Source organism: Seriola lalandi, unplaced genomic scaffold, assembly GCF_002814215.2.
Source record: "Seriola lalandi dorsalis isolate HSWRI2012SDOR001 ecotype SW California unplaced genomic scaffold, Sedor1 jcf7180002054488, whole genome shotgun sequence".
In the NCBI taxonomy this organism is placed as follows: domain Eukaryota; kingdom Metazoa; phylum Chordata; class Actinopteri; order Carangiformes; family Carangidae; genus Seriola; species Seriola lalandi.
The window spans coordinates 451,676-471,335 of NW_019525041.1; the positions used below are offsets into that span (position 1 = coordinate 451,676).

The window sequence follows — 19,660 nt, forward strand, 5'->3', positions numbered from 1 at the left end:
GGGGGGGGGGGGGGGGGGGGGGGACAAAAAGTTAGGTAAGAAGTGACAGAGATGAAGAGAGTAGGAAGTAAAGCTGTGAGGGAAAGCTGCATGTAAAAGTTTACAATAGAGCCTTTTAAATGTTCTGTTTTCTATCATTGCAAATTAAATATCTGAATTAAGTTGTTTGGACAAAACACTGATGATAAAAAATAATCAACAGATGCAGTCATATTAAACATATTTTACATAAATCTGTCTTCTGTATGCAAATTCAATTTAACAGGGAATTAAAACACAAATAATTACTGAAAATTCTATTGAAAGACATCATTATAAGGCAATGATGATCCAGGAGGCTACAGAATAACGGCTTGCTAAATAAATTATGTTTTCTGTGATAGCATGTGAACATCAAACTCAACAACCCTCTAAAGCTTGGGGCATTTCAGAATACAATGCAAATCTATAGAAAGTAAGAGCAGAACTTTTTTTGACTTCAGAAGATTTCAAGTTTCAACAAACCTCATCAAAAAATAAATGTTTTATTTGACAAGGCACTGCTTTGTCCGTCTAGCCAGAAGCCCTGAACTGTGAAACCTCTGGCTGATTATTGACTCGTGGAGAGGCTGTGGAGGGCCACTGTCCCTATAGGTAGCTACACTTATGTTACTTCTGGCCATGAAAAGCTGCCTTTCTTCACACTCTGAAGTATAATGGAGGTCACCTCTTTCACCCATTTATTCCACATATTATAAAAAAAGGTTATTGCCAATTGGCTGAATTTGTCACATATTTTTATGAATTCTCAACATTTTCACTCCTTCTGTGAGAAACCTTCTGCAGACAAGAAGCGAAAGCAGGGATCCACAAGACATTCAGGATGAAAGATGCAGTGCAGACACTGAACTAGATGAAGAGATTTCTTCCTGCAACAGGATTCAGATTGCCATTAGCCATCTTTTTTTTGTTGACCTACCAGTGACACAAACATGCAGTTCCACTGGCCTCATTTAACAGTTATACTCAACCTAGTGCTCCCCATGGGTATCACACATGAGATGAAGATGTAAGTGGTCAAAAGGAAGTTCCTCACTCTAATAGCATTCTAAAATATTTATCTTGTCTCGCGTGTTCAATAGAGCTCGAACTTCCCACCTGTGTTAGCAGGGTGTTATTGTCCTTCAGAGAGTTGTTGATCATCTGCTGAGTGGTGTCCAGGTGGGTCAGCAGCTGGCCAAACTGCATGGCTATGAGACGAGGATAGGGAGGGAGATGGGGAGGGGGACAAAGTGAAATCAAAAAGGCAGGAGAGGAGAGAGAGGGAGGAGAAATAAGTAAGACAAAGTATTAGTTCTCAAATTTAAACATTTGTGCTTCAAAAAAAATGCTATGTTGTTCTTGCTCTTAGTTGAAGTGAAGCAGAGTAGAAACAAGTGCAATTTTAATCTGAAACTGATGAATGACTGCTTTAAAGATTAAACAAAGTATTTGGTTTTGCTTGCTTGCATTCATCAGGAGAGAAGAAAGAAATCACTGCAGCTAAACTCTATTGAGCGAGGAAGACTTCAGCTGCAGACTGTGACAGATCGGTGCAAAGAGAGTCTGGATGATAAATGACCTCTTTCAGCTCTCAGAAATGAATTATCAATATAATCTATTAATGCCAAGGTTCTGCTTTCATGTGCTAAATAATAAAAAGATGATAATGTGATATATAATATCATGCATCTCTTTCTCCCCAAGGGGGTGTTTAACAGTACTGCAAGATTTAGTCTAATTCTATTACCATTTTGAGTCTCCCTTTCAGTGATTTTTTGCCCTTTGTTATAATAGAATGGCATGGTTTAGGCTAATTCCATTATCCGTTTGAATCCCATTTGCGCTTAGTTTTCATCTTTTGTCTCACACACACAGACGTCCCCATTGCGGATGCAAATCTTTCAGGCCAAGTATTACTTCCCAGCACGAATGCTGTTTGAAACATGATCCGGGTTCACACCCTGTTATGTTCAGTTTCTACATCCTACATATTTTGAATCTTTAATGCTACTCCCCACCCCCACTAACCTACATACATCCTCTCCTTGAACTCTCATGGGTGTCATTTCAAGGTTCTTCTCCCCTCACATAAAAGAGTAGAACATAAATTATCCAAGTTTTCATTGTTATTATCCTTACTGGGGTGAAATCTGCCCCTGGAGCAATATTATTACAATATTTGCAATATGAACCAATTACTCAACACCAGTACATTCATTTAATGTTATGGGGTAAAGTGATGTGACAGTAAACTCCCCCACTTCCAAACACCTCAATAACTAATGTTGTCTCATGACTTAGGGACTTATGTGAGGAGACAAAGTCTCCAGCTACAACCTTATAAACCAGTTTCAGTTCCTGTGCGTTACCTTGCTCATGCAGCTCCTTAACAGCAACAAGCCTCTGCACCACCTGAGGTATAGAAGTGGACACGGCATCCCACTTCTGCACCACGTCATAGAGCTGCGACACCTGACAGAGAAACACACATACACATATTCAATACCAAGAACAGTCCATCCAGCTAAAAGGACAGATTCATTTCACAAAAGGCCACAGACTTGCCATATAGTGCAATGATGTACTACTCATTGTACTGTAAAAGATATGAATGTACACTTATTAAAGAATTCATACAACTTGGTATATAATCAACACAGTGTTGCTATGACAATTTTGCCATGTAGTCTACATCTGAGCAGGGGACTGCCCACCTGCATTTTATGACTAACATCAACACCTACATTCAAGCACTCCACGATGGTGTGGTACCTAAAGTTAGAAATACAGCTCACACAACTTGAGGTCTGCCCTCATTACAACTTTTTTCAGACCATCTGTTCACTCAGTTTACATACCGATACACTGGAAAGTGCTGATGCTACAAACAGCCTTCAAACTGTGGTTTGCCAATTCCACTTGTATTTTATGGCTAAAGTCATGAGTCCAGTTATTGAGGGTTCAATGACATTATATATAATCTCACATTACAGCATGCTTTTGTACTATTCTAATTCTTTTTAAAAGTAATGATGTCTCACTTCCTATCCAGTAAACTATAATTATAGTATTTTCTCAAAGCCTATAACACCCACGTACAGTAACCTCAAAATTAAAATGAAACCACTTTGAATTACTTTGTCATACACACTAATAATAAAATGAACATGACCTGCCCTCTACTGGCCTATTAAGGGTAAAACACTTAACACTTAATGCCTAAAACAGACACATGAAAACATCATCCAGGACATCATGCAGATACTACAGCTGGATCTGAGGTACTGTCTCAAAATGAACAAACTAGCAAAAAGACTGACTGCCTGATGATAAAAATTCAGGACAGCTTGACTTTGTAAATTCTTAGTGGAGGTTTTCCAAATGAATTCCTTGTCACTCAGAGAGAACTGGCAAAATGGATTTATGTGAGGCTAAAAGATTGATGGATATATTATACAACTTCTGACAAAAACATCTCAGCTCTGCCAGGAGAGTCTTCCATCTGAAAGTGCTATGAACCGCAGGTGGACTGTATGGAAGTTGTGAGTTTCCACTCACAGAGTATAAATGCATCTGGGATGATTACAGCACTTAGTTTGCCTGGATGTACAGGGATTACCAACCTTGTTTTGTGTATCAGCATCCTCAATCGCTGCCTTGTGTTTTGCAATCTCATTCATCTTGCCAAGGACACTCTAATGGGAGAGAAAAAAAGTTATTTATCATGATTTTGCAAGAGATGTAATTTTAGGAAATTCAGATAGATAAAAAAGAAAAACAAAACTGATCAGGGAACTGTCAATGCTGCGGTAAACTGACAGTGTTTCATTGCTGCACCACATGTAACCCAATGGTAATGTGACATTTTCCAACTGTTAAGAAAATGTATCAGTATTTCACCACAAAGCAAATGTACTCCTCTCTCCCAAAGTTCCAATGATCCACCAGTGTGTGAGGTTGTTTGACAAAGAATTGTAGTACTTAAACTGCAGTAAACTGCCTAACTGCTGTCAAGTGATGTCCCATCACCATAAAATGAAAAAAGGAAAAAAACAAAATATATGTGCACTGCTGCTATTGAAATGGAGAAATATACTTTCCACTAACCCCAAAACTTTATCCACTTTGATTCAAGCAACCTACAGTAGATGCTAATACGTGTACATGAAACAGCTTGCTGAAAAGGAAAGTTCTATGTCCTGTTTTCTGTTTTTATAGTTGTTAGATAGACAAGATACAACGCATATAGAAGTTAGCTTTACATTTGCTGGGCAGAACTTTTGCCGAAGCTAGGCTAGCTGTTCCCTCTGGCACATCCCACATGTATCTCTATGCTGAACATAAACATGTGAAATACTGAGCATAACGGACAGACTGCTTGAAATATTTCAGTTTTCCTTCAAAACAAAAAGGCTTCTATCGGAGACATACTGTACAAATCAGAACATAATCAAATTGCAACTGAGCAGTCTATTAACACCAAAAGCCTCCTTTCCCCCCCCTAACCCTGCGCTGCACACTGTGCAGGAATGAGTTACCTGCAGTCTTGCCTCCACTTGATCCAGAGTAGCAGAATCCAGCGCGCTGACCCTTGCCTGCAGGAGCTCTATGGTGTCCTGATAAAAAAAAAGCACACACACACACACACACACACACACACACACACACACACACAAATATAAGTTACTATTGGCACAGCAGCAATACACAAAGTTGGAGGAAGCTGATGTCATCTTTGAAGTATGACCCAGATCTCTGGCTGCATATCAGACACACAGTTATGAATACAGACAAACTCCACACACAGTGTATTTAAAGTGGTCAACTTCTTACCATCAAACTAGCTCCTTGTACGCCAGTGCTCAGAGGTCCCTGCAACACAAAGAGGAACATCACATTTTAACACACGGCAATGAAGCCACCGCCATAATTTATATACGCCAAGTGGAAGATTTTATTTCAGTGTCACTTTGTGGATGGCTACACAGCAAAAGAAGCATGAAAATTCTTCTGGTGTGAGAGTGAAACAGCAAAGGAGATAAACAGAATTAGTGTGAATGAGACAGAAAAGCATTAAAGCGGATGTATATGTGGAAAGACTGTGAGTCTCTGTGTACCTGCTTGTCTGATCCTGAGCCAACAGCGATCTCCAGCTCAGCTAGACGCTTCTCCAATTCCGCCATCTACAGGGACGGAACAAGGCAACACATGGCTGGCAATGACAACAATATCCCAAAAGACACACACACAAACAGCCACACACATACCTCTCTGCCTTTTGTCTTGTTTATTGCCATCAAATATTCTCGCATTGCTCTCATGAGAATTAAAACAAAAACACGTTGAGGAGATCATACCGCTGAAACATTTGCTCATTTTGTGCGTGCATTCATCCCAGACACTTGACTCTGCTGCCTCCACCTCCCTTTCCACTTTACCTTGGCAGACTCGTTGAATTTTTCCTGCTCTGGTCTGCTGTGTAGCTCATAGAGTACCACTCCATCTGGGCCCTTGGCTGATGCCGTCGGCTTGCTGTCTCCTGCAGAGCAGACACGGCTGCCCTTGGCCGCCTCCAGCTGGGTGAGCAGACGCCTGCGGGACGGAGGGAAAGGGAGACACAAAAGGATTATATGTTCAATATTGTTATCAGCCCCATGTGCTGCCATATCTATGTTCCTCCTTCTCTCTTACTTCCATTCTTTACACGCTTGGTAGTAAACTTCAAGGTCAATGTGAGCCTGGATCTTTTTGGAACAGTTTTCATCCCTCACTTGTGTCACGGCCTCTTTCCCTCTCTATCATCAGCTCCCCTCCCTCACGCTCAGTTGGGCTGACATGCTTCTACTCCCTCTATCCCTTCTCTCACTTAATCTTTCACCTTGTCCAGTTTTTATTTCTCAATCCATCAGTTCTTGTGCTCCCTAGTTAGTGCTACACTTGGATTGACAGGGTTAATGTGGACAATTGATACCAGCTGTACTGCTTTTTCCTTATCTCTCCCTCCTTATATAAGAGTTATAGTCCACAGGTAAGTGAAATTAATTCCCCTGCTACTCTCTCTGACGATCTATTGTTGATCTCTACCTCTCTCCATCCATTCTCTTCCTACTAGCTTATCACTCTGTCAGAGTCTGATAGGTTGTAGCATCAAGTGTCTTGCCACCCTCCTCTCCGCTCACCTCGCCAGCGCTCCATCTGGATCGGCCAGGTTGATGTGTGCCTGTGGTCCCAGCAGTGAGTCGAGATGGGCAGAAACCAGCTGCTGTTTGAGCTGGGCTGCATGCTGGGCAAGTACCACGGGGGTCAGGCGCTCCTCTGCACTGGTTTCCTTTGTAGCAGCCTGCAGGAAAAAGGAGAGGAAAGCAGTGGCAAGATTTTTTATTTCTTTGGAAACCGAGGACTAGAAGTCCGTCTGTGCCAACCAGGCTCACAGAGAACATATGTCCGTTACCAAATTACAAAAAAGGAAAACGTACATGCATTCTTGTATTAGGCATTTAAAGAGCATGTCTTCTGACATTATGTTTCAGATAGAGCTGAATTAAATGGGAATTCCAGTATTTTTAACATGGATCTGGATTAGCTAATGTAGCTAACAGCAAAAGATCTTCTTGTCAGATAACCAAGATAAATAACCAATCCAGTTCATTTCTCTGTTTACTTCTGTTTGGACTCAGACAAGTGGTTGACTGATGAGTTCTCATTGATCGTAACATAAACATGTTGATGTCATGGCTGGTGTGATTTCAGCACAAGATGGTTTATAGTTTTATCTGAACAGGATTGAATAAAACTGGGATACAGTGATCCATGGCCTAAAAAAATTGTGGGCCAGGGGCGTAAAGTGGGGGCCCAATGGCCCCTTTCCTACTTCCAAACCCCTTGCTCAACTACACATCTGTAAGGTTTCCTGACTGTATCTTGCACAGCTGTGATACTATCGTGTTAACAAAATCTGTCCACAGACATATAAACGCCTGCCAAAGTATTTAAAAGTTCCTGCTACAATAGCTGTCCTGGGGACCACGTTTGGCATGAAGACACACACACAGACACGCAAAGAAAACTATACTAGCCAAGCTGTCGTGGCTGGTGATGATATGGTTAATTAAATGAATGCAACCTGGACCCAGAAAAGCAGCAGGAAATTAATTTACAGTATGTAGCAGTAGTAGTAAAGACAAAGCAAATTTCATGAATTAATTTTCTACTGTTGTCTGACACAACTTTGTCAGTCGGTCAGATTTCTGGTGTGATCACTGAATGATAAATGAACTGAAACTATGCCATTACTTCTCCGTCAATGTAGCCTGTGTAAATGAATTACATTACAGTTCTCACTCAAGCACTCCGTCTGTGACTTTTACAGTTAGAACACATCACTTGGAGCATGTCAACTGCCACAAGGAGGTCTTTCATAAGTCTAAATTTAGAGACTATGGCAGAAAAACAGCTTGCTCCCCCTTCATATTCTGAGAGTATGACCTGCATGAGCTCAAAACCACCAGATGCTGTCACTGAAACTGCCAGTTCATGGGTTGAATTGGAATTTGGTTCTGGACTCATACAGCAACAGACCCTGCTCTGTGTGCATTTGAATTAATGACAGCCAAGGTTTAATTCGTTTCTGGGTTGTGGGGTCTTTGCAAGTCGGAAATGCAATTCCTTGCACTGGTTTTAATCAAAACTCATTTTCAGAGTGAATTTAAAGCTTCTGTGCACACACCGTACTGAGCTTTGGATCAGCTTCTCAATAAGAACTGTGCAACAGTAAGAACCAGACATAAATATTAAACTTCTGAAATTGTTCTAACTAGGCTGGATAATCAGTGTGTACCATCCCTTGCCAGGTCTTATGGACACGGGAGAAGTGTGCTTGAGTACATGTTTGTCTTGCTGTCAGTTTACCTGGATGGCATCCACCTCCTGGGTGAGTTCCTGGATCTCATTCACCAGGCGCTGGTACTTCTGCTGTGGCGTCTCCTTCACTCCACAGCCTTCTCCAAGCTTAACAAAAACGAGAGAGGAGGGAAAATAATGGTATGAATATAACACAACAATAAAGTGGGTTTAGCAGAGAGTCAACACCATCTCAGACACTTTAAGTTTATCATAAAACACATGTAGTTAGTGAAATAAAAATCACAATAGTGGATTTACCCTCAAAATGGAACACCTTCTAAAAAGAATAAAAAGTGAAGTGATGCATTTCTGCTGAATAGCGGGTACTCACAATTTCAAATTCTCCTGACTCATAGCCCACTCGTCTGCTTTTACTGATTCTGTCTGAGAAGTCTGTGAAAAGGAGACAAATGGGTTGTAAGAGAAATCAAGACAGACGAAAAAAAAAAAAAAAGCAGACTGCAGTCAGTGTGAGGTTCAGACTGAGCCAGAACAAGATTTAGGGTTTTAAATCAACAAAGGCATGGATCAGTTTTGTTACAGCCACAATGGGAAACACAAAATTTGGAAGCAACAGCAGCTGTTTGCAAGTCTTATAGTCACTCATAATTCTCTTGTATATTGCTTTCTCTATTAAGATTAAATACTGTATTTTGTGAGAACTATTCTGAAAAGATGATGGCAATGTTGTTTTGTGTACTTAATATATATATATAAAAGGAAACAGCAAAACCATCACAGACATGACACTGATAAAGGCAAGATATCTGAAAATAAAGGATAGTGTGGTGCATGAGAGTTGTGAAGCATGTTGATGAAGGAATGGTTTATGATAATAATAATTACTATACACAATGAATTTGTTGGCGACTCTCAATCCTGAGCCTCACTCATAGCAATGCTGCCCTTCTGTTTCACTTCTGTTACCATAATAAGTTATTAAATGTACTGTATAAGGCTGGTGATATTCTATAGTTTTGTTATTATCAACAAATCCCATAAAGAAACCAAAACCAAGTGTGTTAGTCCTGACTTCCTCATCCTGTCCCAATCCCATTTGTTCCTACTGAAGATGTTAATTTAAAAATGAGTCATGAATGTACATTTTCATTTTCAACAACTTAAAACTCTTGGACAACTGTTTTCTGTAGTTTATATATATATATTTGCTGAGGACTATTTTCAGTTGCAGATTTAGTGCTCCAGGTACAATTAGTATGCAGGATCTACTTAAAATAAACCACTGTGCCCATGTTAAATTCTAATGTAGGATCTTCTCTCCCTGCACAACAGTTTGGCTAATTAATGTGTTTGTAATAATTTGTGTACAACAATGGAGGTCAATGGCACAGAGAAATAAAAGTATCTCCTGCTTTAGATACACAGACAACACTTGTTAACATTCATAGATAAGTTAAATGTGATTTTTCATTCATTACAAACTGACCAAGTCCCTTGGAGCTGACGTGCTTGTCTTTGAATTTGTCATAGGCTGCGTTGGGGTTGACCACAATCCTCTCTACGCTGTCACTGCAGAGCTCCTCCTGTCATTGGAAACACCAGGAAATAAAGTCAGACAAACATAAACAAAAATCCTAAAGGGCATGTAAGACTATAGAGAAAGCAAACACTTAAAATGAACCTTGGTTTACGGAGTCAGTGAGCAGAAAGGCTCGAAGCCCAAGGCAGACGTGAAATATGTTGACAGGTTGGTAAGATCTGAGAGGAAATCCTACACTTGATCATTGCACCAGAAATATGATTTCAAAGATACTGAATTATGCGTTTGAGCCCATGGGTGCATAATCGCTCACCAAGGTCTGATACCCTCACAAATTGTGGCCATGAATCATGAAAATCTGCAAAAGCTTCACAGCCATTATTTGGGGAGAACCAGATGATTTCAACATAATTTAGAATAGCAGGCAAGAGACAGATCAGTAAAATTAGATTTCACAGCCATTTCGAGGCCTGATTGTGTCATCTGACAAAGAATACCTTAAGGTTTCTCATTGTAAAAATATGTAACTCATTATGAAATTATATACCTAATATGGCATACATCTACTAAGTTAACATGAATGAAAAAGGCAAAACTAAAGCTAGAAGCCACTACATTCATATTTCTAAATGATGATTCTTTGATTAGTGATTTTGGGGGATTACACAAGACTGTCACTTGATCAACATCTCCCTGTGATCAAAAATGATGAACTAGAGGCTATGAGTAGGATTAAAACACCACTGACACATACAGATAGATGACATGAGTCTGGGCTCACACAGATTCGGATAAAAAGACAGACCAACAAAACACACAGAACACAAGACACACACTGATGTCGGGGGGGAGGAGGAAGAGGAGGGAGTGGAGGAAGAGGAGGAGAGTTAGTCAGGCTCTTACCAGCTCCTTGGGTTTCCAAAGAGAGTTAGAGAAAGTAACGGAAGAACAGAGGGAGAGAAAAAAGTAGGGGGGAGAGAGAGAGAAAAAGAGAGAGAGAGAGAGAGAGAGAGAGAGACACAACACAGATTAATGTGGTTATCACATGCCATGCACACAACAGGAACAGTTGGCCAGGGTCGGGGAAAGATAAGAAAGAAAGCAGTGTTCTGAGAATTGCTGCTAAAAACCCTGGAGACACTCTGTTCAGAGAGCTTGTGATGTCTCCAGTTCTTTCTCTCTTCCCCGAATCAGGGTGGTATGATGGTCCATTAACACCACCAAGTTACTTTCTCTTTTTGACACCATGTTGTACTTTATAATGCCGTGTAACCAAATGCTCTCATGGAGGGCATTGTAAGTCTCACAACATTATGTTATGGATGTAGGGGATGAGTCAGAATGAAGGGTAACTGGTGGTTTAAGGGTGCCTAAAAGTCAAGAAAACTAAAAGGCCTGACAAATCTAAAAATGTGTTCTATTACAGAAATTGATATCTATCATAAATCATTCTTATTAACATGTTGTTATACAAAATAAATCTGCCAGTCTGAAGAATAGCAGTAAATGAAGTATATCCAAGTTAAGGCCCCTGTACACAGTGTGATTCTGGGCTGTCCCAAACAAATGGAATATCTTTTATGACAAAGAAAGGCTGCATCAAAAGATGTGACAGTGTTAAAAATTGTGACCAAATTTTCGACATGACTGTCGCTATGACAAGTATTAAAAAACCAATCATCACAATATGACATGAAATTAGGGACATACTGAGCCAACTTCTATTTATTATAAAGTAACATGAGACCAGGAACAGCTATGGCACTAAAAAGTTTGGCCCTGATGCACTTAATAAGATCAGTACTTGTACCCATCTGTACCATCCCTACATAAATGGCACAAATACATTGGGTAATGCAACAGTGTATACTGTTAGTTCAGTGTGTATTGAATTCTTCAATAAAGTAATAATAGGCATTAAACAAAAGGATGGACGCAAAACAAAAAGGAATTTGTGGAACTCTGGCAAAGAAGAAAATCTTGTGGGAAATAGAAACGCAAAGACCACGGCCAGAGCTTAATTTTTGTCTAATTGCATTTTCGCAATATTAAAGTGAAGTTGGCAGCTTGTTTTTGTTTGCATTTATTTTCTATTTACGTCATAATGCTAAGATTCACCAGCTATTCATTGAACAATCTGAACGCAGACAGCGACTCAAATTTTTATCATAACACGCGATGAACCTCCAACATGTTATCACACAGTATACAGGGGCCTTAAAAATGTCTAGTTAGTCAGAATAGTGTGGTTAGCCAGGAAGCAGTTGTTAGAGCATGATGACAGGTTAACAAGGGGAATGTCTAAAACAACTAAACAAATACTTTTCTTTCTCCTGTCAGAGCCTCACACTCACACAGACACAGACTTGAGCCTTCACTGCTTTGTCAAAGCATGACAGAGTGAAAGCGTGAATTTTAGTGGTACTGAAGAGCCATCAACATCATTATGTCCTTGAAAAGTTTAAATAAGCAACACAAATAGGAGGAAAAGAATCAATTTCTTGCACTTCAAAACAATCAAAAATTGATGAATTACAGAGCACAAAAAGGTCACTTCATTTATCTATTTCTCATTTAATCCCAGTCAATAGAGGTAGGAAAAGTGGACATGAGATTTTCAAAAAAACATGCATAAAAAGCATGGCTTTAAGCTCGCCGAGAGTAAAATGCAGCCAGTCTTACTTGTACAAACTAGAGTCCCAGGAAGGGTGGGGAAGAGTCAAAACAAGGGCAAGGGTATGGGAAGAACGAATGTGGACACATGGAAGGGAAAATGCCAATTAGGATTCACTCAGCTGGTCAGTAAAAAGCCCAGACATGTTTAAAGCAAAGTCGGTTTAGCATAGCTTGACTGTTTACAAAGCATTTCTCGATAGCACTCTTAAAGAAGACTGAACTCTAGCAATGCCATCATTGAATCCAGATGACTTAGTGTTAAAGATCATGTGTAAATAAGCTATACTGATATACTGATATGCATGACATATGAAAGATATGTTAAACAGTAACTCGAAAAGGGCAGCCTGATATCGGGAATTAAATATGAACCAAATATACTCCTACATAATTTTTTGAAAACTATATTTTTCTTATGAATTACAAATTATTCATTAAGCATCATGAAGTCAAGCGTTGTTTATACGCTTACTTGTGGGTTTATTAAGAACACCCAGCTAAACTTAATAAAGTGTAATACAATAGTAAACATTAAAACTTTCATGAAGGTAGTGTTGATTGCCAGACTGTTATATTAGACTGCATTAGTTTTAGCTGGGTGTACCTAATAAACTGACAAGTCAGTGTATAGCCACCTCTGGACTTTATGAGGCTTAATGAATTAGTGTAGATGCCTTCTTGCAACTTTTGACATATGACAAAGAGCATTTCTAAATGTGTCCTACAGTTAGTAAAGGCAACACAATTGCAGGGATTCTGTTGAATTTAAACATCACAAATAACAGCTCAGTAAATAACATTAGGTGGCATCAAACTACTTGTGCATAACTGATGCATGAATAAAGTCCTGCTAACCTGTAATCACTTTTTTGACATGTATGTAGTGTAAGAGTAAACAAGTCATTACATGACGAGATATTTATTTGTGGTAGGTGTAATGCACATTGAACAAAATGAGGAAATCAGTAGTTTGATCGAAATATTAAGTATAAACACTGGTTAGCTAGTTAGGTTAGCTTAGTGTGCAGCGAATTAGCCAAGTAACAGTGCAACCTGCAACTTGACAAATCCACTGAATGTAACACGTCCACTTACCGACTCAAACTGAGCCTGGTCATCTTCTGGAAGGTCACCGGTCTCGTACACATCCGGTTCGTTAAAGGCCTATTGAAACAAATAGGTTAACATTATTATTAAACGATCAGATGTCCCGTTTATTGTCGTTAGCCTGGCCAACGCCCCGGCCCATTCAACAACACGCATATAACAAACCACCTTTGCTCATATATCACACACCACATTACCAGAAAAGCTAGCAACTCAAAATATTCAGTTATTGATTATATAGTAATTGTAAACAGTAAAAAGACAAGTGAGTCAACAACACGGACGTTGGAGAACTTGGCTGCCACAGCTTGGAGCTAGCGTTGCCAAATAGCAATATAGCTAATCTGTCTGCTAGCATTAGCCACTTACAATTCCAGGCAAGTTTACGTATTTAGGATCAGCCATTGTCAGCGGGAAGCAAAGATGAGACCAACAAATCACGACAGAATATGATAACAGTTATCAAAACGTGTAAGTTATCGATAAAACCGTATCGAATTGTAACAAAAGCTAACGATAGATGAGCCAGCAGTCTCTGAGCCGGCGGACGCTTCCAAGCTGATGTGGTCACTAGCTTGATTTGACAGCGAGTACGTTGGGTTTCTCGCAAGCACGGGCGAATGGGCGGTGCTGTGTTCGCTTAAGTCATTGACGAGGAGTTTGCCGGCCTACCAACGGCAACAAAACAAACATCCCCTAGAAAGTGGAGCGTCTTTACGCATGCGTTCCAGCTGACCAATACGATTCTTTGATTTCATGGCCCCTTTTCTGTTGTTTAGTATCTTTTTATTTGATTTCCCCATCAAATATAATATCTACTTTTGCACCCATGATATATCTAACAACTAACTGCTTCAACAACAGAATTAGTTTATGTTTATTTTCAATAGGTATAGGGTTGGATCGAACAGAGTAGTCACACGGTGTCGCTAAAGGTCCGTGCAAACAACCTTCTTATATTCAGTCTACGCAAACAACTCAATCAATGGACCAAAGATAGTTGCTGAGAAGACGATTCACTCTGTTGGGAAAAATATCCACATTCCCTAAAGCGGTTGTTCAGTATCACAAAGCACTACTGTGTTTCTTGTTTCAGTTAATATCATAATCATTTATGCTACAATGTTCTCCAATTTTTACCTATTCTTTATTTATATCTACACATAAAGTTGGCAATCTGGGGTCACATTAGAGGAGAAACTCGAAATATATTTATTTCTTAAATAAAAAAATAATAATATGTCACATTTGTTTAATACTATGAAAACATATTTCATAGTAATATGAATTACATTTCTTAGATTAATTATCAAATTACTGCAAGTAAAATGAATGCATGTTGACTAGTCGTGTGAAAATATGTAACATACTACACATTATATTTTATTACAATAATTACAATGAAAGTGGCATCATTAGTGTCATACATTAACAGCTAACTTGGTAGCAGTCTTTCATACAATACTGGGAGACATGTGTGTGACAAGCTGTTACAAAATTACAGACAAATTAAAATGTGTTTTGAGAAATCAGCTCCTCTTCTTTTCATTGACAGCCAACGATTTTTCTCATAACTCCTCCTGCTGACTAACACATGATTAGACGAATCATCTAATTTGTAGGCTATCTTCAGGCTACTTCAACTAGAACAATGGGACTAGTTATTAAAAGTAAGAATTATTACAGGCAAACAAATCCAAAGAACAGTGAGGATGTAGGCCCAATAAGCTTCAGTGCAATCTCATACAATATGGCTATTAAGGTCTATTTCTTGGGGTATAGTCTGTCACATACAGAGTTGGATTATCACACTTCTGATTAACTATTACCATTATAATACTTATTCATTCTTACTGCAATTCTGGCCTTGTGCCTTCGAGGTAAAGTGTTTTTTCCAAAGTGACAGCTCTTCTGTGGCTCAGAAGACATTATACAGCTGTGGACTCGAGACTTTATTTATAAGAGAAAGTGATCCAAACTTGGGTTGTGGAGTTTGAAGGACCTTGGCATTTACCAGGCAGGGAGGGTCTGACAAAAGATACAGTTTCAGCAAGGAAAGTGCAAAATCCAGCATTTTCTTTAAAACTTGACCCATACTAAGGAATACAAATCAGGATATGTTCGACTTTGATTTCTGTAATCTGTCATGCAGGTTCCCAGGCAGTGCATTGCTACAACAATGGAGAGCCCTCTAAATCTCTGAGCAAACATGATGGAGCCTTTGGTTCCCTAATCACAATCCAGTCATGCAAAATAGCATTACCATGGCGACCAGTCTGGTGCATACCTGAAAAAAAGAAATGCTCTACTCAACTCTCCCAACTAGCCTACTGGCCACAGAAAATACCTCACCAGATGCTGGCAATACTTTCGGCTTTTGCGCAATTTGCTGACATTTGGTTCAAACTAAAGGTCTCACAACTTCAACGCCAGAAGAAATGTGGTAGCAGGAATAAAAGGCAGAGTTGGAGCTCTTCTCCATGCTCCTCGGCCCCTCTGCTCAGTGGTGCTGATGAGAGAGGATTTGAGTCGCTACTTTACCACGCCCCGCCCCCAGTGAGAGAGCAGGGATGACAGTGATGCAAGGCATGCTCCTGAGGAGCCTGCAGCCTCTCCAGACACTGTCGACCGGACCAGTGTGGACTGTACTCCCCATTTACAACTCTCCATTTGTTGCCCACCGCTCAACTGCACCTGAGTTTGGGTTGAGGACATTTTAAACCAGAAACTCTTTCAAAGGGGCTTTATTTTGTTTTCGTTATATATTTCTTCAATGAATTTGGCTGTAGTCTCTCCCAAAAGTCGTAGTAGTCCATTCTTCCGAATGCCTCGCCTGCAAGTCTCGCTTTGCATGTGGGTATAGCCGATGGTTTCAAACTGCGTCCAGGTGGTTTGCGGGAAAACATCGCACAGGGATTTTTTTTTTAAATAATCTTTTATAAATTCCTCTTTCTCTTTTGGGAGCGCGTACATAATTTTTTTCCACAATGGCTGATGATGCAGAATGCAATATCAAGGTGTTGTGTCGATTTCGTCCACTGAACAAATCCGAAATTATCCGCGGAGATAAGTTCATCCCAATATTTCAAGGAGAAGATACAGTCATCCTCGGGGTAAGTTATTTCTAAAGATCCCTTCTTTTTTATTTTGGCATCTTTCCATGCAGTCCATGAACGCTAACGCCGGGGGTTACACTTTTCATATCGCACACACATCAAATATACTGGCCAGACAAGACAGGAGGCATAAAGGCTTCTGACTGGGATCAAACTAAGTATAGCCCCTTAATATTCTCATCAGCATGTTGCATTCAGGTGTGTGCTGCTGCCATTAACAGGCACCAAGGCGTCCCAAAATCTGTCATTTAGGCTGAGCCTTGCAGGAAATACAGGGTAGATCAAAATGATGAACAGGCACTCAGGTCATGTAATTCAGATAATTTGCCAGCATCGTCTCTGTTTTTGAAATTCAGCCCAAGATCAATACATTCCAACAAGCCTGAGCTTTGCCAACATGGTGATAAAATAAAAAAAAGAACTCATAAAAATGCATCTTGACCCCACCTTTGTGATCCCACACTGTGCCTTATTATTTGTTTCCTCTGTAGTATTGATCTGCTGGATTTTGGTGGGTTTGCTGCCTCAGATAATCATGCAGGATTGATTGATGTTGTTGATGTTTCTCGAGGACAGCCTTTAATGCGCCAGTGAATTATCAGGTGCTGCAGATCTAATAAGAGTCATAATTATGCTCTGTGGGTTGTTTCTGTCCAGTAAATGGATCTTGGCTTTGTCTCAGTGCAAACTGAATACCAGCTGATGATTACTGTCACTACAATGAATATGAACCAAACTATAAAATGTTTATCAGGGTGATGAATACGTGCCTGAGGGTGAGGTTAACAGTGTGATTGTAATCGCCTTACCATTGACATTTTTAGCAAAATTAGTGGCCTGCAGGAGCAAGATTAGAGCGCTCTATGCAAATGTTCTCATTGTTTAGATGTAAAGCACATCAGGGCCACGGCTAACACATCCACACACACTAATACATATGCAAGCACGTAGACAGAAATGGACATGCATGCACATACAGAAATATCGACATATATGTGTGTTTGTATGTGTGTTTCACACTCATGACACACAGACAGAGGAAGAGTGAGAGAGAGAGAGAGAGAGAGAAATCCACACCCATTTGGCCGGAGGGTTGACTTCAAGTGATGATGAAGGCAGCAGAAAATCCGTATCAGTTTACTCTGTTGTTACACACCTGCATACACACACATTCAAATGCAAGACACTGGGGTAGCTATCCCTGCGTGACTGCCTTGTATAGCCTGGCTGTAGCAGCAGGATGTCTTCCACGAGCAGAGTGGTAGCTCATTATCACATTATTTTGATGCTCTTTAAGGATGGCAGGTTGGTATTACAACAGCTTGAAATCAGTCATTCTTGCATCAATCTTGGCAACTGTGGAACATGTGGTTATTTTTAAGAGACAGCAGCATAATGAAAAAAAGACATTTAAATGGTAATTCAAACTATTGAATCTCACAATATTTCAAATCACTTTCTTCAATAATTTATTTGATGTCAGTGCTTCTGTTTCATTCAGGCTATTATGTGTCAGACAGGAAATGCGTACTTCATATTAGCCTACAGATGATGAGAGCCTGAAACTGTGTGTGCGGAAATGAAGTGAAATCATATTACCCAGTTAAGGGAACTGTGATCTGTCACTATGACAAGAAAACATACGCACTGCACGGCTGTTGTTCCCTACCAACACGTCTGTGTGGCAGCTGGAGCCTTCAAAACTGATAATGTCTGGAAACAAAAGCGTGCACTTCTCTTCTTCTGTATATTTCCAGTCATTTCATGCGCTAACTGCCCCTCAATTCCCTTCTATTCAAGTGAATATAATCTCAATACCATGTGCGCAGTTTCCATCGCTGTGAATGTAATTACTTTGGAGGCCTGTAGGATGTGAGGGACTTTTAAGCATGCAAATGTTTTCAGTGTGTGTGTGTGTGTGTGTGTGTGTGTGTGTGTGTGTGTGTGTGTGTGTGTGTGTTTTCCTTCTCTTGTAGCTCTGGAATACTGTGGAAGTTGTAAAAAAAAAAAAAAAAGAAAGAAAAAGAAAAAGATATGTCTCCTGAGAGTTGAAATGCTGCGGCCGTCAGATTTGATCAGGATTTAAAATATTACGCCGGCAGGCAGCAGCGACCCTGTAGAAGCAGCTAAGCACTCGCATTCTGACGGCTGATAAATACAATTCGCATCTGGGCAGCACTGATGGCCCCACATTTGTCTGCTCGAAGAAGGCTCCGTCCGGAATTTGTTAACTGACAGAGGCAATGATTTGAGTTGTTGAGTGATGGTCCGGCTGCACCTGGGTGGCAGGCAGTAGGAGACTAAGGAGGAGAGATTAAACATCGGGGAGGATGGTGTGTTGAATTGATGATCGAAGTCTCTGGGCTCTCAAAACACTGTAAACAGGTGAAGTCTGTCTGGGAAGGTGTGTGTGCCGTCCATACTCAAACACTGAAAACTTGCAAATCAACTTGGATGTGAGTTTTCATGACCTGAACACCGACTTGCACTGGAACAACTTAAACATTAGCCATGCATCCTTCTAAGCATCAACTTAAATTTCAATATAAAAATGCCTAAGTAAGCAGGAATATGTAACATTTGCTGAAGTGTGACCATTGTCACCACAAATGGCAATGACAGGATAATGGCACAATGACTTCCCTTTATTACCCAAGTCTATTGATAACAGACATTTTCATTTGTTTATCTCTGACTTTATTTAAAGACAGTGTAACAGTAGCACAAGTGATAAGCAACATAAAGTTTTCTAAACCTCCATAAGCTACTGGTCATGAAATCGGGTTGAAGCAGTAAAAACCCCAAGTGTATTGAACTGTACAAGGTTGTTGCATGTTGTTGTTAGGAATTAAATTTTCATTTGTAAGAGAAAGCTTGACTTTCGAGAGTTACATGGCTTCGCCTAAAAGCAGCATGAATTAATTTTTCCTTTGACATATCATTATTTTATAAAGTAGGTAGTGAGCAAACAGTTGCCACTTTATATCCAGCAGATACAGAGAAACGTTTGCCCCCTTGAGGAGTTTTTTGCCACTTGGATGTTTTGCTCTTCACCAACTCCTGGGGGAAATATCTCTTTAGCTGCAGCTCCTCCACTGTTTTCACCAGCTAGTCGCTTAGACCTTTTGTGACTGGGCCGGAAGCATACAGTGGGTTTGTCAGGGCATTTTCTATAGCTGCCGGCTGCGGCTGGAAATGAGGCTGATGAGAGCATTGTGTGTGAATCAAAACAGAAAAGTAGGGGTGCATAAAACCACAACAATGAGCTAAAATATAAACTGCTGAACTGCTCCATAGAGTTGAGGAGAACTACAGAGTTGGCTGGTAATTCTTTGTG

General features: G+C 40.0%; 2 protein-coding genes across 3 annotated transcripts in view; one reads left to right on the plus strand and one right to left on the minus strand.

Annotated features, from left to right (window-relative positions):
• Positions 1 to 13,785, minus strand: part of dctn2 (dynactin 2 (p50)) — a 14,687-nt gene extending 902 nt beyond the window's left edge. Inside the window, exons 1-13 of the mRNA XM_023412864.2 lie at positions 13,577 to 13,785; positions 13,196 to 13,264; positions 9,371 to 9,467; positions 8,255 to 8,316; positions 7,930 to 8,028; positions 6,201 to 6,361; positions 5,460 to 5,613; positions 5,139 to 5,204; positions 4,855 to 4,893; positions 4,560 to 4,637; positions 3,645 to 3,716; positions 2,391 to 2,493; positions 1,138 to 1,229 (exon numbers count right to left, since the gene is read on the minus strand). Coding sequence (XP_023268632.1) covers positions 1,138 to 1,229; positions 2,391 to 2,493; positions 3,645 to 3,716; positions 4,560 to 4,637; positions 4,855 to 4,893; positions 5,139 to 5,204; positions 5,460 to 5,613; positions 6,201 to 6,361; positions 7,930 to 8,028; positions 8,255 to 8,316; positions 9,371 to 9,467; positions 13,196 to 13,264; positions 13,577 to 13,612 — 1,128 coding nt within the window. The 5' untranslated portion in view covers positions 13,613 to 13,785. The remainder of the gene's footprint in view (positions 1 to 1,137; positions 1,230 to 2,390; positions 2,494 to 3,644; positions 3,717 to 4,559; positions 4,638 to 4,854; positions 4,894 to 5,138; positions 5,205 to 5,459; positions 5,614 to 6,200; positions 6,362 to 7,929; positions 8,029 to 8,254; positions 8,317 to 9,370; positions 9,468 to 13,195; positions 13,265 to 13,576) is intronic.
• Positions 13,786 to 15,816: 2,031 nt separating this feature from the next.
• The window catches only part of kif5ab (kinesin family member 5A, b), a 60,754-nt gene continuing 56,910 nt past the window's right edge, over positions 15,817 to 19,660 (plus strand). For both annotated transcript variants that reach the window (XM_087175757.1, XM_023412866.2), the window contains exon 1: positions 15,817 to 16,320. In XM_087175757.1, coding sequence (XP_087031883.1) covers positions 16,195 to 16,320 — 126 coding nt within the window. In that variant the 5' untranslated portion in view covers positions 15,817 to 16,194. The remainder of the gene's footprint in view (positions 16,321 to 19,660) is intronic.